Source organism: Sinohyriopsis cumingii, chromosome 8 (genome assembly GCF_028554795.1).
Source record: "Sinohyriopsis cumingii isolate HCF-2022 chromosome 8, ASM2855479v2, whole genome shotgun sequence".
Classification (NCBI taxonomy): Eukaryota; Metazoa; Mollusca; class Bivalvia; order Unionida; family Unionidae; genus Sinohyriopsis; species Sinohyriopsis cumingii.
In genome coordinates, this window is record NC_142968.1 from 92742846 (window position 1) to 92769042 (window position 26197).

A 26197-nucleotide genomic window follows, 5' to 3' on the forward strand; every position below is an offset into this window, starting at 1 on the left:
TAATAACTGTGAGGAAACTCAAATAAACATTGTCCTTGAAGATCTGATTGAACTTAAGGACAAATTAACATTGTAAAAAAATTTACAACAATGAAAATATTTCATGCCATACAAGCCAACCCCAGAGTAAAGAAATGCTGATTTTCAAGAACAAACACTGATTTTTAAGACTTAATGCATTTAAAGCATCTACAACCATCAGTAAAGTAGGAAAATAACTTAATTATTTAATATCAAATGGTCATGTGTTGCACTCTTCTACCTTCTGTATGGGCACTGTTCCATTTGAGTGCCAATTCAGAAGGTGCAAGAGTACAATGCACCCACACTCTGACACAGGCTATTTATAGGAGCCTTTTCCAAACTTTGTTTTTTCAATCATTATCGATTCCAATGAATCATCTTTCATTGGTGATCTGAATTCTGTGCAAGTTTTTTTTTTACTGTACTGTTTTTGTTCTATCACACAATTAATCCTTTGCAATTTTACTGTCTGGAAAAAGTGTGCAAAATAAATCCCCAGCGACACTAGCAACTGGAAGAGGAAGGTTCACTTCCAAAAGAAATTTAGTGGAAGGAATTTTTGGATTACATTAAGGTTCTCTCTGGTATTTATAACCGTTCAGGCTGTGTTGTTGATGATGAAGCAGCAAGATGATGTTTACTAGCTTTTTCATGCTGTTTTATGTCATGGGTGCCTCCATGTCCAACAGGGAAATCTTAGTTACACCATTTGCAAAACGCAAGGTTTTCTCCTGTACAAGATGGTTTCACAAATCTAAACAAGAAGCACAAATGTCCTTCCAGTTCTGTTTCTTTGCTGGAAAAAATTCTGATCTCTGCTTTCTTTTTTGACAAGATTCGAAGTTGAATATCATGAAGATGTGATACATTGATAGAGGCAACTGTCTGCACAATCTAATATGATGAGGAAAGACTGGCATCATAGCCTCGATTTTGAATGAACCAATCGTATCTTAGAACTCTAGCCCGATATACATTTACTTTCAGCCTGTTCTAAACAGAAAATTAAAAGGAAATTTTAAATTGAATTTAATTGGATTTTTAACAAGAAAAACATATAGCTATATTCAAGGTCCATAATATGGGACAAATACAGAAAAAAGAGACAATTTTCAGCTATGTTACATGCACATGGTACCTTAAGCATCATCTACCATTTTTTTCCTTACCATATCATTCATATTAAATGCCAATTATGATAAAGAACCACCATAAAAATTTTCTTATTCACGTAAATGATTGAAAAGGCAGCAAAAGATTTATCTAAGCTTTGTAAAGATGATGAAAAAACATATTTTCTAACCCCAGCCGACTACTCCAAGTCCATTGATCATGGTGGTATGTGAGTCTGTGCCAACTAAGCTGTCTGGGTAAAGCATTTTGTCAACATTAAACACAACCCGAGCAAGGTATTCAAGATTGACTTGATGAACAATTCCTGATCCTGGTGGAACAATCTGCAAGTTCTTGAGAGTCTGTGCTCCCCACTGAAAGAAAATACCAAAAAAACATAAAAAGATTTGCTAAGAAAAACCAATCAATCAAGTTTTCAAAGTTTAATTTCAAATATATTTTAAATTCCTCAGCTTTGTTTTTACTTTATGTATACAAAAATAATTTGAGGGCTTTTCCATTTAAACATACACAGTACAGAGGGAAGGCATTTAAAAAAATTTGCCTGAGTACTCTGATTACTCAAGGGAGTTTATAGGATACAAAATTCTAAATTGCATCTATAGGTGACTACACAACACTGCAAATGCCTTCCAGGGTCCCCAAGTATATTTACTGGAATGATTCTGCTACTATATCACTACATTTGGCACACTCAAATAATTTGTTTTAATAAAGGGTTACATTCTACAAATGTCACTACAATGTATGTCAATGTGATCAAGTAGGTACTCTAACTGTGCTTAAATAAAATATTAATTGTTGATCTCAAACTTAATACTGTTGTTGCTAATCCAAGTTTGTTAATTCCTGATTCCTGAGTGATCTGCACCTTAACTGTCATCACAAAAATCAAGATGAAATTTAATGATTGCTATGGACATCTACAATGGCAGTTTGGCACAAAACTTTGTCAAGAAAAGCAAACACTGGGTCAAATTATTACTAGTGCAACAGGTAGTACAAAATTTTATTCAATAATTCTGTAACTTTCATTGCGAGATCATAATGTCTGACACACAATCCTGGTTACATTGGATTCCACTTCTTAGTTGCTCTTGTCTAAAAATATCCATGTACTTTAAAAATTGATTTTGTTGGACTATTTCCTTGGGCAGTTAAATCATGATCTTGCATGGAATGTAGACTGATAAAAACCAATAATAAAATGAGTAACTGCCATTTAAAGGTACATGCTATCAAATTCCAAAAAATGAAACCTACAGTTGAAATAGTACCACACATATACAACCTGTATCACTTGTATGTTACATCTGCACATTTCTCTTTATTTCAGCAAGTTTCCAATAAAAAGACTGAAACCCAAGAAAGTGTTTTTGACACTATGGAAGAAATGAAGTTAAATCTATTTTGGCATTAAATGTGAAAGTAATTTTATGAGTATCTACATGCATACTGTAAACTGCTAAGGTTAATTATTACCTCTGTTAGTGTCTTAACTACTAAGATGTGCAAGAAATTACAACCATGCAAATGCATTACAGAATTTAGCAGCTGTTAATTATGCTGAATAAGTGAGAGAAGCTTTTTTACCTTAAGGAAGACAAATCTCTCTTTGTTGCGTTCATACTCTAGTTCTTGATTCTTCCCTAAAGCATCAGCACTGAAAAAGAACAGTAATTAAATTCAAAGATATATATTACTTTAGAGAATTATGACTCTTACGGTATATTTAATACTGTAAGCACATTCAAGACTATTTATAATAGTTCCTGATCAGCAATAAGAGCAGACAGTCTATGTACTATATCTGACATAACAGCCATCCAGTATGCTTAAAAGTAGGCAAATTTCATTGTAGTTGGCTGTGTGCTTAGATCATGTACAATTTCCATGAGCACAATATCCAAAGAAATATCAGCCACAGTACATGAAAGTAACTAAATGGTATGCCAACATTCTCTTCACTGTACATGTTGTAAATGCAATAACAACTTCGCCTTATACATGTCACCCTCTCAGATGTACGTAATATCTGTTGTTGTTGTACATGGTTTAAACGCCATTTTTCAGCACAGGATAGGCTATACATGGTGGCCAGTATAACTGGTGGAGGAAATACCTTGGAAAACCCAGGGAAGAACCACTAACTAAACGAGAAGCTACTGGCAGACTTTCCCACGTACCCACGCTAGCCGAGCCTTGGACTCGAACCCACGCAGACAGAGGTGAGATGGCAGTGATCCGGAACGGTGAGCACTTTAGACCACTCAGACACTCGAAGCCCCCATAATATCTGTAAAGAACCCACTAGTTTCTGCTATTTCATTAGAAGAATCACAGAAATAGACTATTTTTGTACAGTGACCAAATAAATACCTGACAAGCTTGAATTTTTACATTTTACCTTAGCAGATCATACATGACACAAAACAGCTCATAGATGCAACAATGATAATGAAGGATTTCCCTGGACTGAGGTTCAAGGCAAATCTTGGCTTTTCTTGTGTAAACCACATTTGAAAATTGCCTGCTTGATTGGTGGATGAAATCCAAGGTATATCCTACTTGTTTACATTAGGCAATAAATAGTAAGCATGTGCCTAGTTCAACAGATTTTTAACGGAGAAAATAGCTGGGTCCCAAGATCTAAATTCCCAACCTCAGGTTTAAGGAATTTTCAACCCCTAATTAAGCCATGGAACTGGAAACCAAGTGTCTTTCCCCAGCATACACCAAGACAATTGACCAAGATACTAGGTTTTGCAAATCATGCTGGGTAGAACATCACACTGTATAACTTAAAAAACAACAAAATCTTGAGATTGATGATAACACTGCTGCTAAGCTAGGTTGGTGCTAAAATTTCATCTGCAGAGCCAATTTTTTGCCAAGAAAAAGAATGATATGTTCAATCATGTGTAATACAAAGGGGCTGCACTATGGATAAAGCTGTCAACAGGTATCTAGGAACTCAGGTACCTGCCCATTCATAATTACCTGGGTAATAACAATAAACATATGGTACCTGTTTACTGTAAAAGGTTATGTATAAACATTTATTCATTTTAAATTAAAACATAAATTGTTATTTTAGAATTTAATACTCATTTTGTTTTATAAAGGTCTATTCAGTCATGATTATTGAATGATCTGCACCTTAACTGTCATCAAGGAACTTCAGACAGAAAACTATCAATTGCTATGGACTTTACAATGGTGGCCAGGATGTAAACACAATACAGGGCAGTATGAATTTGCTTATCAGCTTGCATAGCTTTCATTATTACATCACTGCACATGACATTCAATCCGGATTGTACTGGATCACACCTTTAGGCTGATTTTGTCCGAAAATGTCCAATTATTTAAACATTTGTTTTGCCATATGTAATTCTCAGGATGTGTGAATATTGACCGTCCAAAGGATAATAGATGTATGTGGATCCAAATAAAGTGAATAATTGCCATTTAAAGGTATGTATAATCAAATTTTAAAAAATGACACCATTACTGAAATTGTTGAACACATACATGACCTATATGACTTTTACTACAGTTCATGTAAAACAAAAATCTATATTTCCAAGTTCAGATCAAAGATTATATCAGGCAACATAAGGAGCAAGACACAGAGTAATAAGTGCAGTTTAAGACTTGTGTCATGTGATTATTGGATGCTGTGTATTGATCCCTCATACACCTCCATCAACTGATCTTATATTCTTGACATGTGCTACCATTTGGCCATGTACATCAAACGGTTTCCTTATTTTCTATTTATAGTAACTGTTCATGACACTTTTCCAAGAAAGCAGATGGGATTCTTGAATTTGAAACCATTTGTCACAGATTCATTATATTCTGATACACTTAGTTAGCAGACCAGTCTATATTAAAAAAACATGGCGCCAAATACTAAGAGAAACAGGCTTTATTGATGTGACTTGTAATGGTATACGACTAGAGAAGAGGGATTTTGTTAAACTGAAGAACATGTTGCATCAAGAAAAGGACAAATCAATAGCACTTTACAAATCTGACAGAGGAATTCGACAATGATGAAATGCAGTATTGAGAATTTTTGGACTTTAAAACTATTCAGAGACAGACATGTAGACTAAAGTGAATGTTGTGTATAAATAATGTATTATTTTATTTTGTGTCTGTATTCTTAAACTAATCCACATGGATTTAGCCGATTGTGACAAGAATTTTAAATAACTGCAGATCCAGGTAAGTAGCAAAGAAATGTAATTGTATATGGTTTTCAGTAGTTATGGCATGTAATATATAGATTACACTTTTATGCTCAAATCATGCTTTTTTGCCACATATATTAGTAATAATTACGCTTATATCTCTGAGGGGGTTGGCCTGTATGAACCTACAACAAAGCAGTTCATGTTCACATTTAATGTAATTTCCCTTTGATCGAGTACCTGGGTAATCGATCATTAGGATTGTTGGGTTCCTAGTACAAGTTTTCTAAAATTTTGACAGCTTTAACTAGGAACTTTCTATTTTGAATTTATCGTTACCCATTATTAACTGTTATCTCCATTCTAAATTCCACACTTGATCTTAACTGTTTCTTTGCAATCAAACAAAAGTTGATTCATTGATAAAGTATGCATTTATGTGCATTCTAGCATTAAGAAACATAGGAAAGACAAGTCTCCGACATCATTTATGCAACCTCAAAAATATGTGAATGACTAGATAGCAAAATCTGTTACCATCGAGAAAAGTTCAAACTTCTCAATCGATATATTGGTTGTTATTTAAAAGAATCACCATCTGATATTTTTTAATCACCATTAACAATTTGGTGATTTCCCGAGTCAAAACAGCCATCATCCTTGCCAAAAGTGATAGCAATATCTTGCTCCATGTCCATGCAACTAAATTAAGGCTATTGCAAACAATTCAAACACTTTCTGTGTATGCATAAATTATTCATCAACGAATAAAGAGAATGTAATGTGGATCCCAATTATTGAGTTTACCATTTGGCAACTGTTTAACAGAAATCATGAAAAGTATAGCAACTAAAAACAATTATGACAATCTAAGCAGAAAGCACATTAAAACAAGTTTTTGTCTACCAACCCTGGTGTAGGATGTCCATGAAAGGGACATACAGTGTCTACAATAGGAAGGCCAGATTTAGGGGCACATGTTCTACAGGCAGAGCTGTCCTTTGAGCCCAGATCTAACTTTTGACCTCCGCCTCCAGGATTGGGTGAATATGTCATGAGACTGAAACAGAAGTGGAAGGTGTAATAAGCTGGTATGAAGAAGTGGCTGGATTCAAAATGGCTTGAATGTGGCTGTTTTCTTTCTATGGTTTACAATAAAATCAAACAACAATATACACCTAAGAACAACTTGACCCCCCACCACCATCCAAACTCCAATCTATAAGAGAAAGAGGAAGGAAACAATTAACATAGTTATGTCACATGAATGCCCCCTGACTGTACCTGACATGCAGTGTAAATAAACAACCAACTTAACTGGATGGCCAAGTATAATAATATATGCCCTACCACATTTGTGGTGGGTATCAAATAATCTACAATACAGGATATAAAAGAAACAAATTCTTCTCTGATTTTAAACCAAAAGTACTATAATATGGTGATAAAAAGGCAGATATTTTTTTTTTTTAAATCACTGTCAAGGCCTGCAGTCCATGTGTTAATAACCTATTCCCGTATAAAATAAACAGTTAACCTGTAGAGGGCATAACCTATCCTATTATACAGTGTGTAGTCAGTAATATTGAAAGTATGCAATTAAACATATAAATTCCTATTTCCACTTGCTTTGGTCAGATACAGCCTTTTGTGTCAGCTTGGATGCATGTAGTATGGAAGAATCTATGTGATCATGAGCTGAACACAAACACCACCTATATTTGTAAAGCATAACATGTACGTCACACTGACCCTTTGGTTGTAAAAGATGCATCCAATTATCAAGTTTCATGATTCAAACAGTCACAGCACCCAATAAATGAAATTTAAAGTCATAGTCACTGAAGCATGATGACAATAGAGATCTCTTTTTGCAAAAAAGATGTAGTATACCAATATCCATCTGCTCAAAAAGCTTCATGACTATAGGTAGGATAAAATGCTTACAGCATGCTGGAACTTGTGTGGTCATGACAAGGCTCAAAATTTCTACTCACCCACTCTTAACTGAGTGATGACTGATAAAGGGCAAATCAATTTTCAAAACGCTCATCTGCCTGGGCAAATGCATGCAGATTCAGAATTATTTACAATGTATTAGTAAATCTGATGTAGGGCTAGAAAAATCTCCAAGACTCCTGCCCTATAGGACAAACTTCTTGAGGAAGTTTCACTCGCTCCCAGCAGCAAAGAAGAACTCATGGAGTTTGGTGTGCAATGCTGAGCTTCCTCTCTTCTATGTCTCTGGTGGGATACCATCTTTTCCTGCAGCCTTTCCAGTCTTCAGCTATTCTATGGCTTTTACAGTCTCTAGTAGTGTGGGTGCCTCATCGAGTTTCGTCTTTGGTAGCTGTTGTGGGATGTGATCAATACCTGCCTCCTCGACTGTACAGCTAGTGCTGAAGAGGGTGTGGAAGTGCTCTGAACAGCGGTTCAGGATAGATTCCCTGTCAGTGAGTAGCTCTTGGCCATCTGCACTCTGTAGGGGGCTCTGTATTTGGAAGGAAGGACCAAAGACTGTTTTCAACACTTCATAGAACCCCTTGTAGTCACCAGTGTCAGTGTACAGCTGGGTTCTTTCTGCAATCTTTGTCCACCATTCATTTGGTATGTCTCGGAGCCTGGGCTGGAGGGAGCTGCAGATAAGGTGGAAGGCTGCTTTCTGCTGTGGACAGGATGGTTGAGTGAGGTGGGCTTGATATGCTGATCTCTTTTTGGCAAGCAGTTCTTGGATTTCTTCGTTGTTTTCATCAAACCAGTCTTTGTTTTTCGTAGTGGTGAATCCAAGCATTTCTTCTGAGCTTTGCAGAATGGCAGCCTTGCTGTGATTCCACATATATTCCGGAGGTAGGTCTGGCAGAAAATTAGATTCTTCAAGTCTAGACTGCAGGCTCTCTTGAAAATCTGCCTTGATGTCTGCAGACAAAAGGTTTTTGATCTGGAGCTTCCTTCTCGGGGTACCTCATTGTTGTCTGGGCCTGGGCTTGAAGTAAAATTCAATAAGCAGGCATCAATTGTCATTGCAGCCATACGCGATGTTTCCCAAGAACGGCTTTCCAGGCTTCTGAGTCTCGGCCCATTCACTGACCAGAAAGAGCTGAATGTAGTCCACTAGTTCACCTACCTGGGCTGTGTGATATCCTCTGATGCCAAGATCGACAAAGAAATAGACAAAAGACTGGCCAAGACAAACAGACCTTTGGCAGATTCTATAAACAAGTGTGATACAACGCCAGTCTCCAGAGAGATACAAAGATCAGCGTCTACAGAGCTGTCATACTGACCAACCTCCTATATGGCGCCAAATCATAGGTCACCTACAGCTGCCACCTTCGCCTCCTTAATTGCTTTCATCAGCGCTGCCTGCGCACCATCCTCAACATCAAGTGGAGTGACTTTGTCACCAACACTGAAGTTCTCAAACAAGCAGGGATCACCAGCGTTGAGGCCTCACTCATGAAGATACAGCTATGCTGGGCAGGGCATGTGTCCAAGATGGAGGATCATCACCTGATAAAGACTGCTCTATATGGTGAGCTGTCCATAGGCCACGATGACAGAGGGGCACCTTGAAAGAGATATCCTTGAAAAAGACCCTCACCATCTGTGGCATCGATCACCACCAATGGGCATCACAAGCTGCTGACCGTGAAAGCTGGAGACGTACAGTTCACCAGGCCACTGCCACTTTTGAACAAAACAGATGGGCCAGCTTGGAGGAAAAACAATGGCAAAGAAGAAAATAACTGGAATAATCAGCAGCACCCATCACAACCCAGATATTCCCTTGCACAGCTAGCTTAGCCAAACCTGAACAACTTTGAGAAGCTGTTCTTTATGGTTGTTTTGTACAATGTTCCATATCTCTCAGGTACCAACTCTTGGATATCTCTGTTCGAAAATAAGTTTTTTCACTAACATAAACTCTGCCAAAGTTTCAATTTCTTGAATCAGTGCTTTGCTGCCTATTATGTCAGATTTCTTTCCTGTTCTATAATGCTGTATTAGGGGTTTAAGCCCATCAATGCCACAGTCTGATTGTTAAGAATAGAGATGTCAAAATTTTGGGAAATTTCTACCAGGTACCCGTCAATCCTAATGATCAGTTTTTCAGGTACCCCATCAAAGGGATACTGTATTAAATGGGAACCTGAACTGCTTTGTTGTAGGTTCACACATGCCAATCCCCAAGAAAGGTATAAGCGTAATTTATTACTAATACAAGTGGCAGAAAAGTATAATCTGAGCATAAAAAGAGCAATCTATATATTACATGCCATAATTAGAAAAAACTGTATGAAAAACTAACGTATTTATTTTATTTAACACAAATTTATTTCTGCTACTTACCTGGATCTGCAGTTAATATTTTTGTCACAAATCAGCTAAATCCATGTGGATTAGCAGTTAATATAGACACAAAAGAAATTGATAATTATTTACACTCACTTTAACTAGCCTACATCATACATATCTACAGTAACTTTCATGAATATGCATAAAGTCCACAAATAATAACTGTTGTAGTATCCTCAACCTGCCATGGTTCATCCCTTAACAACAGTCCATTGTAACATGTTTTCAGGTTTAACAAAATCCATCTCCTCTACCATTTTTCAGTCATATAACATCAAAAAGTCATATCGATACAGCCCATTTTTTGTTATGATATATGGTACCATTTAATTTCAATTTAGACTGGTCTGCTACAAATGTAGTATCAAAATAGAATGAATCTGTGATAAGTGGTTTCACATTCGAGAATCCCATCTGTTTTCTTGCAGTGGTTTTATGTAAAATTAATGCAAAAATTACTATATTTATACACGTGGTCAATTTGTATTAGACTTCTTTTCAGTGTTTTTAAAATTACAAAGAATTCCCTTATATTTAAATATTCAGTGAAATTTTTTATTCTGTACACCAGTTGTTCATTTCGTTCATTTTTTGCTAACATGGTATAAGAAGTACATTTTATGGTATCCAAGCTTTTGTGTTGCCTTTGCTGTGACAAAACTATGTCTTGGGTTTCCTGCTAATAAAAAATAAGAAAGAGTCCAGTAAATGAACATCTTAATCAGTACTTACTGTTGCTGTCGACAAAAGGTACTGACCTAGTTAATGTCATCAGGATCTCAAAAGTTGTGAGAAAAATGGTGCATGAACCATGAATAGGCACAAAGTTAGGACAGTCTAGCTTTAAATATCAGTACTCATTTTTAAATAGGTCACTCAACATTGGCATTTTAATCAAATAAATATGCTTGCTTTTTAATTTCTTTATGGATTTCTTTTTTATTCAACTTACCTCAAACCTCATCTTAATTGATTACAAAATCCCTCAGTACTAAATTTTTTGACAAAAGAAATGAAAATTGCACTCTACTTTTAAATTGCCTCTATTTTAGTTTAACCTGGTATTCAACATTCGCTTCTGAAATCTCACTGGAAAAGAGGTTGACCAGCATTCTGTCCATCCAGCATGTACACTGGACTTGTATCCAATATCAATTACAGGCACAAAATCACACACTGGTATTTCAAGTAACACTTTCCCTATCTCCACTAGACTGATATACTTCAAAACTTTCAAAAATCATTGTCATCATAGCTATCATCAACCAGTATCTGCCAAATGAAATCATTGTCTTAAGACAAACTATTAGGATTCAGCCATTGTGGGTTTCCTAGGTGGTCCATATATCAAACAAGCATTTGTAAAACTTCCTTGATGAGTGCAAGATTAAATGATTGAATGCTTGTTCCAGGGCCCAATGTACCAATCAAATTTAGTTTAACAACCATTCATATCAAGACCAAGTGTCCACATGTGTAAACAGTTGCTTTTACCTGAAAAACATTATCATAACAAGTGCTATGAGACCTCTACCAGCAGTGCAACAAGCACCGTAAGGGTTAACAGTTGAATAAAAATAATATACTAAGTACATTTACATATGCTACTTTGAACAAATTTGCAGGAGTTTTTGCACATCACTGCTTTCAAAGTGCACAAATTTAAACACATTTGGTGCACTTGCACACCCAGGCAACATTTCTGGCCTCTGTATGTTGATTCACAGCAAGTTAGATTGCCAAAAATTTACATGCAATTTGAAATATATATTCACATTTTGTGACAAACCCACCCATGAATTCTTAATTTCTTGACACAACCCATATATTAAGTGATTTTCCTAAACAAACCTCCAATGTCAGAATCAAAATAGTTTGAAACACACCCTCTTACAGAAGTTTTTTCAGAGTTTTGGGGGGGGGCTTAATTTATTTCATAATCAGACTTGCTGCTGAGTCAAACGGGTCACAGGATTACATGATTTCACATAAATTTACCAGCTGTCAAATATCGGGTTTCATACAGAAATGCTGTACAGATTGATAAAAGGCCCCTCCAGCCAACCAAGACTCATGAGCTAGGAGAAATACCTATAAAAAAAAAGTAGTGTGCGCTGATGTGTTGTAGACAAAAATATCAGTAAAAATTGCAATATTTAATAAACAGGTAAGATCAGACCCCAAACCACCAATACATTAATAGAGTTTTGAGGGTCGATTTATCAGACTGTAAAATAAAGTAGTCTGTAATGTGTAACATGCTTCCAGTCTGTCTTCTTTCTAACATTTGATTCATAAGGAGATACATGATATTTTCAGACTTTTTTTTGCAAGCATTTGATTTTGGACAAATAATAATCAGTTCTCTACCACATAGGTATTCCTAACCAAAATAGGACAAACATATCGAGTTGTTAGAATGTTTGCCCAAAACAACATCTGAAAATGACTTCATGTATAACATGATTGCACCAAACAATGCATTTTGTGGGATCAGATTAACAATGAATACATTATAGTCTATTTTAGTTCAGTTCGATAACTATCCTTCAGAATGCCTTGATCTACTGATCTATTCTTTAGCTTAGTTATCTTAATTGAGAGCACATAAAATCAGCCATAATATAATGGCATGGATCCCTCCCTTCTTTGAACATATCTAAATGAATAAGTATTATACAAGTAGAAATGTAACGATATGACAACCCCACCACCATGATACAACTGATTGGAGAAGTTCAATACAGGGACTAAAACTCTACTACATTTTGTTGGAAAATAGTGAATCAAAATTGACCTAGGTCTTCTTAATGTAGTCTCATACCAAATATGGTTCCAGTCCATTTAGCAATTGGCAGATGCAAATGAGGTGTTTCCATGTCAAGTATTACTGAGCAGAAATGCAATCATGATGCAACTGAAGGGCTAAGTTCTTAATCAAACAAAGGTCATAACTCATTTCAATTTTACTTAAAAATGGTGAGAGAAAAGCCTTATTTAAAGCCTTATACCAAAATTTGCTTCAATTCATAAAGTTCTATAAAAATGTTTGAGCAAAATCTGGGATTGGACTGGACAGGAAAGGATGGATACATAAGGGTGACACTACATATACCCTCCCTATAGATCTGACAGGGTATAAAAAGAACTTGTCTAAATGGCTGAAATTTGGTGTTTACACAAAATTTACTGCATGTAATTAGGGATTATATGGAAATATCAATGTTGTTTTGGTAAAAACACAGCTAATAGTTTCTACAGATATAAGCCACCTTTACTTACAACAGATCAACAACAAAAGGCCTGTCATCATTCACTTGGTTTATATTTGCTAAATAGACAATGCAAGAAAAGTTGTCCAAGAAATCTTGGTCAGAAGGATAACTTCTGTTTAAATTTCCCCAATGTTGTTTATTCCATGTCATGAAAACAAATGCTTCCTCAATACTTCAGTTTCTATATTATCCTCCATAACTGACCACTTATTAATATCATTTGTTGAATACTGAAAAACCCTTATGAATGAATGTGTTGTGCCCAAGATGGTAAAAATTCTGTTTGTCATTTTGTTCAAGTTATGTGAATACTTTTTGTAACTTTCTTTTCTTATTTTGTGACACAACAATCAATGATCAAATTCCAAAATTCATTTTACTTGTTCTAGTAGAACACAAATGAGTTCAGAATTCAAATTGCAACGGAGTGTGATAGCTGTAGATACAAAATATAAACAATGAAGAATATTCTGTCTTTGTATCCTTTGTTTCTCCAAGTAATTATAAGACTCGTACACAGAGACACCCATTAATTATGCAGCGTACTGCATGAAAACCTTAAACCAAATCTATCATTTTAATCCAAAGAAAAGCTCCTAAACCTTTCAAGGTAACAATGTTTACCTCCTTGATACATCAACCTGGATGGAATGGTCAATGACCAAATCTGCTGGGCATATAGGGTTGATCGATTCTGGATCTCCACCAAGTTCCTCCATGGCATCTCGCATAGCAGCAAAGTCCACCACTGCTGGTACACCCCTGAAAGCAGAAAGGTCAACTAAAAGACAGAATACAAAATATTCATTAGCATACAAGTTTTTTGTTACACATTTATTGATTTGTACCAACAATATGATTATCATACCTGTAATAACAGATCAAAACATAAACATACACTTTGAAATTCAGAAGTTACAGCAAGAGTTCTGCAGAACTCAATGTGTCAGCTACATCCATGTAATAATGTATCCTCCAGTTCCTGCATCTGACATGCAAAATATCAGTTACCTTATTGTTTCAATTCTGAAAAACAAACCTATGACACTTTTAACTCACAAACTTGCTAATAAAGCGAGGGCAGGTGTGGGTCCAAATTCTTCTTATAGAAATTACCCCAAAATTAGCTCGCAAGTAAAGTTGCAAACTTGGTTCAATGACACTTTTAATAAGAAATAATACATTTTGTGAACCTTTCTTTTAAATAAAATCCAAATACACTGTAAAAAACAATGTATGATAAAGATATACGAAAAAGATGCTAATGCCTACTGGAGGCACACCTTATGAAATAAATATCAATTAAGCAAGAACTGTTAAGAGAAATTTGTGTTTCAATTTTATCCTGTGATTCAGTAAAATATAACAGTGTCAATCAATCAAAGTGATTTCAGTTCTTCTGTGACAATCTAAGAAAGTTCTAACTATGTTTTCATTTACAACTTGCACAAGTGATTGTTGCATTGCTACAGTCAAATAAAGGTAGACCTGCCTCAAGTTATCACATTTAATTTGTATTTTGAATCAACTTAAGAGAAAAAAGTTCATAGGTATGCAATATTACCTGTGATGTAATTAGTGCTCACAGTTATTTGCCAACTCATTTTGACTGACCAATCAAACACTGTTTTAAATATTATGGAAGTTATACCATTCAACTACATTACTAATAAACAGTGGTTTATCCTAGCAAATTGCAAATCAAGGATAGCAAGGGAACCAAGCCAGATGCACATGGAAATACATTCCATCTGTCAGTGACTTTGAAAGTGAAAATTTTTCCCTCCCACAAATTGAGTGGAAGTTGTAAAGTCGCATCTTTGTGAATCTGTTGACAGACCTGGAATGGTAACCTTTTGCACTATAGGTGAGGTTCCTCCAGATCAAGCCATTTAGCATGAAAGATCTTGATAAAAACTGGAGAAGTGTACTTGGACCTCCATCCCATCGCATGGATAGTTAAATAGTTTCACCCATATACAATGTTTGTGGTGACTGTCCAAACACTGTGAGTTGATATGCGAGGCACAATCATTGGTGTGGGTTTATTCCAATATGCAAAAATATGCCCACTTTATTCAGAATGAAAGTGTCCATTTTGATATACTGTCCTTCACCTCTTTTGAACACAAAATAAGGCTTGATCTCTCTCAATGCAATGGCTCAATATTCCTAAAAAACCATTCCACAGCTCATACTGGGTCCTGTAGATGACCTGGAGATGAAACGTCCAGAACAGACAGGAATTATTACCAATATCTGACTACCCATGAAAGGAAGCCTGCTCTTGGCATCAAAAGCAAGGGGCTTCATGAGCGAAACTGATCTTGTCAGAACTGCATGTAGATGGGACAAACAAAAGTAAAAATATTGCTGATTTTGCCTGTTGACTGCCAAAGTAGTGAGGAGGCAGGACTTGTATGATAGGTAAAAGATTAAGCTCTTCAGAGCAGTTCAACTGATGTCTTGTTCAACCAGGTCAATACCCATAATAAATTCCATTTGGGCAAGGGTCCAGTGTCAATAGCAAGGTGAAATACAAATGAACAGAAAAACAGATGTCTTAGGTTGGTCTAATATCCACTCTTCAATGATTGCGTTCCGGTATTTATGGAATGGTAGGTTTAATTGTGATTGGTGTCAGTATAAAGTGCTCTGATTATTCCATTCCTTTTGTACGTCTCTTAAGATGGATGGCTATCCCACATGAGGGACTCTCACCACTTTCTGTAAAAACTGTTTGTTCTTATGGGTGTATTTAATAAGATCCTGACATGCAGGTTCAGTAACTCTGGATTGGGTTAAAATACCTTCTATCGTGATTGCTTAATGCATATGAAGAGATGTTTAGATTCCTGGTAATTCTGTTGTGAGATTGACGAGGTTGATATATTATTTTCCACGAGTGGAGTAATCAGGATGAGATACTCAAGATTCTTTTGATTCCTCTACCACAGTCAGAATCTGAGGTGTTGAAGAAGTGTTTACATTTGGCCAATCCAACCTACAGAAAGAGCATCAGTTACACAGACCTTTGGGTCCAGAACTGAGAAGAAAAAGGTTTAAGTTTTTGACATTCCACCTTGTCACCAATAGGTCCATTATAGGTTGAACCCATTGAGCACACATGGAGTGAAAACTGAGGGATGAAGAGACCATTCCATTTGTATTAGTTCCTTCTTTCAGAACAATAAGTCTACCAATACATTAGCCTGACTGTTATATGAAGAACTTAAACCTGGACACCACTTTAGAAAATCTCCAACAAGAACAAAAAGTTCTAAGTAACTGTTCTGCTTTGCTGTTTGAGGAAAATCATCATGGTGAAATTATTGGACAGAATAAGAACTCCGTTCCCATGCAGGTTCATCAGCCATCAATGAAAGCCTTCAAAAAAATTTCCATCTCAAGGAAATTTGATATATATAATGATCCTGAGGCCACACTCCTATGGCATTCCGAAATGGTAAGAGGCTTGCTCCTCCAGTCCTCTGTGTTCACATCTGTAGTGATCATGATTGCTGTAGGTTGTGCTTGCAGAGGTATCCCAAACGCGAGTAGAAAGCGGTTTCCCTGCCTTTCAAGATGCAATCTTATATTCTTGCAGATTGTAAGAACTGGTTCAAAAGTTAAAGGTTCATCTGGACCATCTAATCATCATTATGGGACCCCAATAAGGTGACCAAGGACTAAAATGTCCGCATTAAGCAAAACTCAGCAGGTAAAGGAATTCTCTAGCAGATGGACTACTCCATGCAGGAATGGATCCTACCTTTGCATGAATTCATTCTTGTTCCTGGGAAAACACTATTTTTAAGTGAACATTGACTCAAGGCTTAGTCGACTGAATTTTGAATGGGGACGAGGTAAAAGATCTCCTTGTTGACAAGGAGACTGAGAGTAAAGAAGGATGTCACATGAAATTATGTCTTGCTTCAAATATAACTGGTCTGCTGCCTTGTAGCCCTTTTATGAATAATTTATCCCAACTTTAAAAATTAATTATCTTGTAATACACTGTTATTTTTTATCTAAGGATTAGACTTAATTTATTACAACAAAAATAAAAAGATGCATACCTCTGAAACACAGAGTGCAAATTCATGACATTTGCTACTCACCTGCATACCCGTATAACTCATATATGCAAGCCCTGTTAAACTTCTACTATTTCCTAGCCGGTGGTTTCCTCTTAGTGCATTTTTAACAATAACAATTAAAGACAAAAAAAAAAATAATCAGAAAACATTCTAGTATGTGTGCCAAAATGATTTATTCTGGTCTGTCTCTCCATCCTCTCTCCCTTCCCATAACTGCCAACCAATTTCCATCAAAGGCTCAGAAGACATCATGACCACCTTTTATTCCTTTATTACTTATAACACCTTGAAAGTCATCCCATAGTAGTCAATTAAACTCCCCCATATTCCAATAATAAGGTAATCAATTAATAGCTCATTGCACCAGTAGTACTGGTGACCATTTCTGGTCCCCAATGGACTGGTTCTGTCTGCTTTCTCTACTGCATGATATCACATGTAAAAATACAATGTTCGGGTTTTCTAATTAATTTTTTTAAAATTCAGTTTTTCAAAAATTATAGATTTCAACTAGAAAACTGGGTGCACCAGACAGCCTTTAAAATGGTATTTGTAGTAAATGGCAAAGATCATTTGGTTTGACAACAGGGTGGACTTTAACTGGTGGTTGATGAGCGGTGCTAAGTCAGCAAATCAAGCTCCAGCATTTCTGGCTAGAGTGCATAAGTTGAATGACCCCGCAGTTTCCTTCCATCGAGTGTGCCTGGCAGTGTCCACAGATTCAATCAGGTGATCTGCCATGTCTGGGTTTCCAGATGCTTCTTACTCCTTGAGGAGAACCTGACACTCTTCATCCAAACAGGGTGTATAGACTAGACAATGGCCATGAGGGACAGACTGAGTGGCTGCCTTGAATATGGCTGTTTGGAAGCGGAGGCAAGCTTCTTTAACTGGGATGCAGCTAGATTGTACAGTGACTATGCTTCGCTCCAATATGTCACTGTATCTCGTCCAATCTGCTTTGTGGAAATTCCAACACCACTGTGGAGAGCTGTATATGGTTGGCAGTTGAAGTCCACTATGGTTAAGTATTGGTATGTGCTGACTGTGTGGAAAGTCATCTAGAACTGTTTGGCTTGCTGGCTGAGGATGGTCACCAATGGAGCTAACCCAATAAAGGTCCCATGAATAGTCCTTTTGCCATCTTGCAGAGTGAAAGGTAACATGTTACTCGGAGTCGTGAATCAGAAGGAAGTCACTGTTCATTGCCCACTCAACCAAGTGCTCCCCTTCTTCATCAAAGTGTGAGTAGCCCCAGTCAGGGTGATGACTATTTAAGTCACCAATATAGACAGCTAGGTGTTCAAGAGTTGAAAGCATATTGTAGTCCAAGTGGATGCTGGGCAGTTTGTAGACAGCAACCCTGTAACCTCCAACCTGGATCACATAGCAGAATCTGGTGGAGGAAACTAAGGATGAGACGAGGTCAAAGCCTCCAATGGTGTTATCGTCCTACTAACTGGTTTGCTATGTGAGTGTCCTGCAGACATATTATATCAACATTATTATGGTGGGCTATAGTGCTGATGATGGTTTGTTTGGCTGCTGAGAGACCCTCAACATTAAGTTGTAAAACTAGTAGGGTGGGTCCAATGGCTTGAAAATCCAGGGGCAATGGATCACTCCAGTTGTGTGTGGAAAAGTTATTTGCTTAAAATATGTATCATTGCAGGGGTGATCTAATCCCTAAGTCCAATGTCAGGACTATACAATTTTTAAGTCAAGACAAGTGAAATTTTCCAAGGCACTGTACATTTTTTCACTGGGCATACTAAGTGCTTCAATCTGCCTCCATTTATTCATTCATCTAGCCTTGCACAAGTATATTTTCCTATTTTTATAACAACTCAGACAAGCACTAATTTTTACATGCTAATCATATTATCTACCTTTATCTGGCCATTCACGCCCTCTCGGCATTATGAATACTTCAATGTACCTGTGATACTACAGTAAGTGGTCTTCAGTAACTGTCATGTGCTTGAGTTCTACTCAACTGCATATTAAGCTTTTATTTCTTGTCAACATTTATTATAGTTATCACTTTTTAGGCTAATTGTAACTTCTCGTACAGCCCACCTGTGTATTGTTACTATTACACAAAAAATCAACTTTTGGCAATAAAATTGACATGTCTTTTTGTAAAATGCCACTACTGGGATGCTGACTTACGTGAAGTCTTGAAGGATGACCCTGGATGGCTTAAATGGAATCTCCACTGATTTACTTTGATTTTCCTCCCAGCTGAGTATGTTCTCAACATCTTTTTCCAAGATGTGAAAGTTATCACAGTTACGTATTGCAGACTCTAGCAGGACCCGTACAGAGAATGGCAATTTTTCTGAAAGGAAAACAGCACAATGTTAGAAATCCATATACAGAACACTCTGTTTAACAAAACTCCCTGAAATGGACTGAAGCTCTACTGGTCAGACAAGACCCAAGTTTTTAGAGTGTCCACATCATTATCAGGAGGTTGTAAGTTTGAACCCTGGCCAAGTCATACCAAAACAAAAAAATGGTACTAACAGCTGCCTTGCTAGGCAATCAGTATTAAAAAGTTTAGTGTTAGAACCAGTCAGCCTGGTGTCAGGATGTGACTGGGTGGAACATGATGCTACATTTCTGCGGCATGATGCCCCGGAGTTAGACATCACTATAAGCTGCCACACTGCAGACATAGCGATATGACTAAAATTGTTAAATTGCTAGACAGAATTTCCAGAAATGCATGACAAGTATGAATCTTTTGTTCTTTTATTATTTTAACTGCTGAGTACTCATTCCTCCAGTCATATGTGTTTGACAAACTCAAAAATAAATTCTGTAACATTTCTGTTTAAGTCCATGGTCCACAACTGTAATATTTTGCATGGTCTTTGATCTTGATACTGAGATCATGGATAGAAGATCCCTTAGCTCAGATATTGTCAAGATATACCCATAAACCAAGCTCAGTTATATCCATAATTTGTATTAATCCTAAAAATCAACGAGCAGTCATCACTGAAGGTATCCTTCAGATAATATATTTCCACAAGCAGCCATTCATAAATGTTTGTCTTATCATCCTCACATGCCATTACTAATCAAATCCTGTGACCTTGAAATCAATGTCAGAGTGCTACTTATTGGAATGCAACAAAACACAAACACTAATCATGATTCATCATTGATCATAGAAAAACATTTTTGGACACAGGCCCCTGGCTGGTGACTTAAATAAACTCATGAGCCCTGAGTGAAATTCTTTAAGCCTGGACTCCAATTTCCACATGCCCAAAAGTTCCCCTTTTTCTAATACTGTCGCAATAGCTACAATCTGAATGTAAATTTAGGGTAATGCAAGTGTCATCACTGCACTAACTAAGGTCCTGGTATGTAAACTACTCTGTTGCGTTCTCTGAGTGAATCCTGGTCAGAACTAAGTTGCCATATGTCGATGTGTTGTATGCAATATGTGCAAAGAATTAATGCCCCCCCCCCATCTTATTTCCGCTGATGTACCGCAAAAAGTAAAACTCCATCAACCAAGAGTTCTGAAATTTATTTTTGTTTGGCTTCACTGACAGCTTTAAAAATAAATTACACTTTAACACTATACCAACAAATGAAATGATCATGCTTTGCATTCTATATATGCAGTAAAATCCAACTTCAAAGAAACGTTGCCGCTGTTCACAAACTTGTCAAAAAGATCACACATATGGCTTAAACATTCTCATTCAAGGCAAATAATATGTAATAACTTTTGTTCCTGTGCATGCATCTAGCATCTCATATATTTACCTAAAATGGATTGTTCCACTTCCTGATCCAACCTATGCAAATTAGCACAATTTGACCGTCCATTGCAGCCTTCAAATACATCTCACAAGCTATTGTCAGCCAATTATGTAATATGTGAAATTCCTTTAATTGCCGCTATTTAAACTGCCCCAAGAGATAATTTTGCATCAGCTCCAATCATGATTGTTTAACGTTTATATATACATGCTACATGTGAGATTTTTGTTCCTGTTTTTTGTTTAAAGATTACTGAAAACTGTTATTTTCTCGACACACAACCATGTTCGTAGTTTGGGGGTACAAAATCATACTTTTAGCATGACATGCCATGCTTCAGTTTGATTAAAATCTGATCTCTATTTCAGTAGGATAGAAGTGATCTGATTTACATTGTACCGTATAACGGCAGGTATGTCAACATCTTGAAAATACATTCATACATTTTTCACCACGATCAAAGTTTCCTCAAGCAAATTAATATTTTTTCGACAAGCCTGACAGTTACCTCACTTAGAGTACAGGACTAAAATTCGAGGGGCCCTGGGCATCAGATTATTTTAGCACTGTTCATTCAAGTTTATAACCTCAATGAAGTACGAAATATACAAATAGTAACTTCTGACATAAAATGGGGTTATGGAGGTCTGGTTTTCAGGCTCCTTAAAAAAGCACAGATATGTTGGCAATTATTGTACATCATTCTGATTCAGAACTAATTATATACTGCAAGTGGTGACGCTACCATTTGTTCAAGAACAGTAGTGATACCAAGATTTTGTATATGACCACTATTGTTGCCATGTTGGAGGTCAGATCAATAGCATTTTCATTCACAATCTAGCTACCCAGCTTAAGTTGAGACTACTATCCAAGGCATAGAGAGTCACATTTCCTATGTAAAGTCATGGAAGACATGTAACAAGTTGCTGAACGATGATAAAACTGAAGTCAGCCTGATCACAAAGACTTCTCATTCATATCTTTTACCTCAAACAAAAAGTATGGCTAAAAACATCAGGCGATGAGCCCAAGTGTGTGGATCTAACACCCACTGGTTACTCCATCAAGTCGTTCCCCCGTAATTCTCACGGAGGTGGAATTGCTGTCATCACAAAGAACTCCATGATAAAACGTCTTAACCACACCACAACATTTAATTTCTACCACACATCGTTTGAACTAGTCCAAACCACACTCACACTGGAGCAAAGGTCAGTCCATTTTTTCTGCCTATACCGCCCTCTTCCTAGTAGTAAAAACAAGCTGGCTGACTCTCTCTTTTTGGAGCTGTTTCCGAATATCCTGGACTGTGGAAATTCGATAGGTGGCAACCTGATTATTCTTGGAGATTTCAACTATCACTTTGACCATCCCGGAAACTCAAATACATCAAAACTCATATTTTCCATTAATATTTTCAACCTCAAACAGTCAGTTAACCAAATAAATTCTCTCTGCGCCATCTGGTGCTTGAGGCGACAGCAAGGGAGCACCATTTTGGTCTGTCGGCTGTTGTTATGGGGACGGTCCGCAGGATGAGGCCTCTGGTCTTGAGTTCTCACTACACGGTTCGGCGCCAGGTCTCTTTGGGTCTGCCACAGTTCCTTTTCCCCTGTGGAGTCCATCTCAGTGCCACCCTTGGTAGTGAGTCAGGGGGCATTTTGCAGACGTGGCCGAGCCATCTCCATCGATGAGTTGCAATGGTCTCAGCGATGGTGCTTGCGCCCGCTCTGTGCAGGAGTTCCTCGTTTGGGATCATGTCCGGCCAGAAGATCCTCATGATCCGTCGCAGGTACTTAGTCTGGAAGACTTTGAGCTTGCATTCTATGTTAGCAGTGGTCTTCAACCCGATGTCGTCGGCATAATCCAGGTCATCCAGCATTGAGGTCAGCGTCCACTGTATTCCTTGCCTCCTGCCCTCTGTGGTGCAGCGCATGATCCAGTCAATGGCCAGTGAGAAGAGGATTGGCACAAGAATGCATCCTTGCTTCACTTCGGTTTCCACCCTTGAATGGTTCAGTGAGTAGGTTGTTGTGGATGACTCTGCACTCAAAGTTCTCGTACAGGGACCTGATGACGTTGACAAGATTCTGGGGGATGCCATAGTGTTGTATGATCTTCCACAGAGAGGCTTGGTGCAGGCTGTCGAAGGCCTTCTCAAAGTCCACAAAGACAACATAAAGGGATCCATTCCACTCATGGGACTGCTCAAAGATCTGTCTTAGAATGAAGATGTGGTCGATGCATGATTTGCCCTTCCTAAAGCCTGCCTGTTCCTGGCATAGGATGCCGTCCACAGCTGTTGTGATGCGTTGGAGAATGATGCGACTGAAAATCTTACTGGAGATTGATAGTAAGGTGATTCCTCACCAGTTGTTACAGTTCCCCAGATCTCCTTTCTTGGGAAGTTTGTAAAAAAAATAATCCTTTGTCTCTGGTGCCCTGTCATAAGTTCAAACAACAAGTTTACTACTCGCTGCCAGTTGTGTTTATTCACCATTCGGGCTTCTATTTGCTTGGTATCTCAAGTTATAATTAATACAAATGGGCATTTATGTCTGCAGGTAAATAGTATACACAGCAATGACTTGCTTTATTAATACTTTTTATAACTTATGCTAGCACAAAGATTGTCACTTGCACTCAAGTGAATTTATTTTCAAATAATGATTTTATCTGCGAGATAATGTCAAATAGTTAACCTGGATATAATTCAATATCAGTTATTTTGCACCTAACACCGTGTCATGCATGAATGGCAGTTGTATTCAAACAATCAGTTGATTATTTCCCTTTCATTTGTGATTTTGTTGGATCCAGTTCACAGTCAGATAACATTTTCAAACTTTTTAGTACAACCAAACATGGTTTGTTTCTCAATGTTCTTATTAATGAACAATGTGCTGTGAATTACTGGACAAAAGTGATACATACTACAGTATGGAAGCCTACGATACATATACTGAGTTAGTGGATATATTTTATTCATTAATGCTCACAATGAAGGGAATAAATGACGACAATACAAGGTTAGTTTCTTTCAATTTATTATCATATAAGCATTTTATTTATTTTCTTGCAACATGCAGATGAGGGGAGGGCCACAAATTCAACACAAATTTATTTTGTTTCTTAAGTCTTGTGAAAAAAGTTTCAACATAAGTTCTGGGACAAAAATTTTATATATTATTTTATCATGTCCCAATATATATGGCAAATACAGTACTAATTTACTGAAAATTCGTTTCCTCAAAACAAAGCCATGTCATGGGGCTTGGGAGTACAAAATCATAGTTTTAGCATAACACATCATCCTTCAATTTGATTAAAATCAGATCTCAATTTCACATAGGACAGCAATCATGTTTAAGTCTGCGCCATGTTACTGCAGGCATATCAACATCTTGAAAATACATTTACACATTTCATCAGCGCGCTCAATGTTTCCTCAGGCAAATAACTTTTTTTTTTGGACAAGCCTGACAGGCACCTCACTTAGAATACTGGATGGGTCTGATTTATATCTCACGTGAAATGTTTTCTTAGTTTTCCTTTTAAGATGTTAGTAACCATTTGCAATTAGCACAAAACAATGAAAGATACGTCACTGTTTCATGTTCTATTAAATTGGTATTAAAACTATATGAGTAGAAAATGTAAATCACGTAACAAGGATGAACAATCAAAATTTGATTTTTATTTTTAAAATTCATAAAAATTCTGGGAGCCAGCAATTAACAGAGTTGATGCAGGAAGTAGCTGTACCACATCTGTTGAAAATATTTTGTATTCAGCTTCTTCACTGACCCTTAATTTGCCAACTTCATAGAAAAATATGGCCAACAATACCAATTCTGATGTAATCTAAAACCAAATATTTATGCACAACATATTAATTACTTAGTAAGTTAGGTCTGTGATGTATCAGTAAATGTATGTATGTACTTTAAATACTGATACAGTCCTATATTTTTATTTTGTTGCACTATTTTCATTTGCAATACATAACACTTATTCTTTAAACACCACTTGTTTGTTAATGTTCACTCTGTGGCATGCCAACTTGCTTAGGGTGACTTCTGAACTAAGTACTTGATGTCAGAGGAAAGTTTTGGTCCTTCTTGTTGATCTGATACTGATGTTGCAATAAAGTCTCTTGACAGTTCTCAACGTAAATTCTTTCAAAATATGATTTTAAGTTATTTTATATCGAGCAACTTTCCTAGGCAGTAGACAAGTACCAAGTTACTATGACTTCCAAATCTGTTCCATAAATGTTAAGCAAACTGCAAATGTTAATTAGAAGTAATCAAATTATATGCAATCCTTAATTGGAAATGCGGTATTTCAGTTTTGGTGCATGTGAGTGCTATCCTCTTAAAATAGCAATTCTGGTAATAAAATTTATGACTGTCATTTTTGTTCCATGACTGTTACATGGTTTGCACACAGGTTAGTCAGAAGTAAACTTTTTGACTGTACTGCAAAAAAACCAAAACGTCAATATTAAGGCTACTTTCACAGACCTGCCAACCCTGACAAGTCCGTCTCAGTAAGGCAGTTGATTTTTTCAATATAATTGACCAATTCTCAGTAATGCGTAACAAAATATCAATAACTGCTATTGTAAAGCTGGAAAACGTAATTAAAAGTTTGACGCATCAACGATAAACATTATGTTCAACTGAAAAGTTTGTAAAGTACGCGTAGACTTTATTTACCACTAGTACAGTTGCACAAACTCTAATTCCTAATCCTATGCAGCTCATTGGCTTGTTGCTATCTCTCAACTTGACATAATTCTTGGAAATTGTCTTCCATTTCACATGACGACAGCAATCATATCTCCTGCCACGAGACGCATGATGTCCAATAAACATAACTGTCTCCTTTCCAGCTTTTATTCACAAGAATCTGAATACTCATTATTCTTCTGTGTTGATTATTAACACTTTTCTAGAAGCTTATTTTCCCTTTTCATCTTAAACATGCATCACTTTCTGGATGCCATTTTTAAAATTTAGATAATCAACAGTTTGATCAAGCAGACGCTTCACATGAACAAATAGGTGCAATTTAAAGTGTCTTGGGTGCTGCTTAAAGTTAGTCTGGTTCCCTGACTAATTTCACTTATTCTCAGATGAATTCTGAATCCAACTAATACAAGGATGAACCAATTATCCGGAATTTTTGGCAATGATCATTTTTCCATAGTTTTTGGTAGCATGCTGTAGCCTGTATTTTAAGGGTAATCTTCGTAAGACTTATGGCAAAAACGTAAGAGGTGGCAGGTCTGCTTTCAAACACGTCAATAGTT

General features: G+C 36.8%; 1 protein-coding gene across 2 annotated transcripts in view; it reads right to left on the bottom strand.

Moving 5' to 3' along the window:
- Positions 1-26197, bottom strand: part of LOC149794150 (cytoplasmic aconitate hydratase-like) — a 145057-nt gene that overhangs the window by 110306 nt on the left and 8554 nt on the right. Inside the window, exons 3-7 of one of the 2 annotated variants that reach the window (XM_089968225.1) lie at positions 19264-19432; positions 13616-13753; positions 6271-6420; positions 2752-2821; positions 1328-1511 (exon numbers count right to left, since the gene is read on the bottom strand). In XM_089968225.1, coding sequence (XP_089824351.1) covers positions 1328-1511; positions 2752-2821; positions 6271-6420; positions 13616-13753; positions 19264-19432 — 711 coding nt within the window. The remainder of the gene's footprint in view (positions 1-1327; positions 1512-2751; positions 2822-6270; positions 6421-13615; positions 13754-19263; positions 19433-26197) is intronic. The other variant, XM_089968226.1, reaches the window with a different exon arrangement.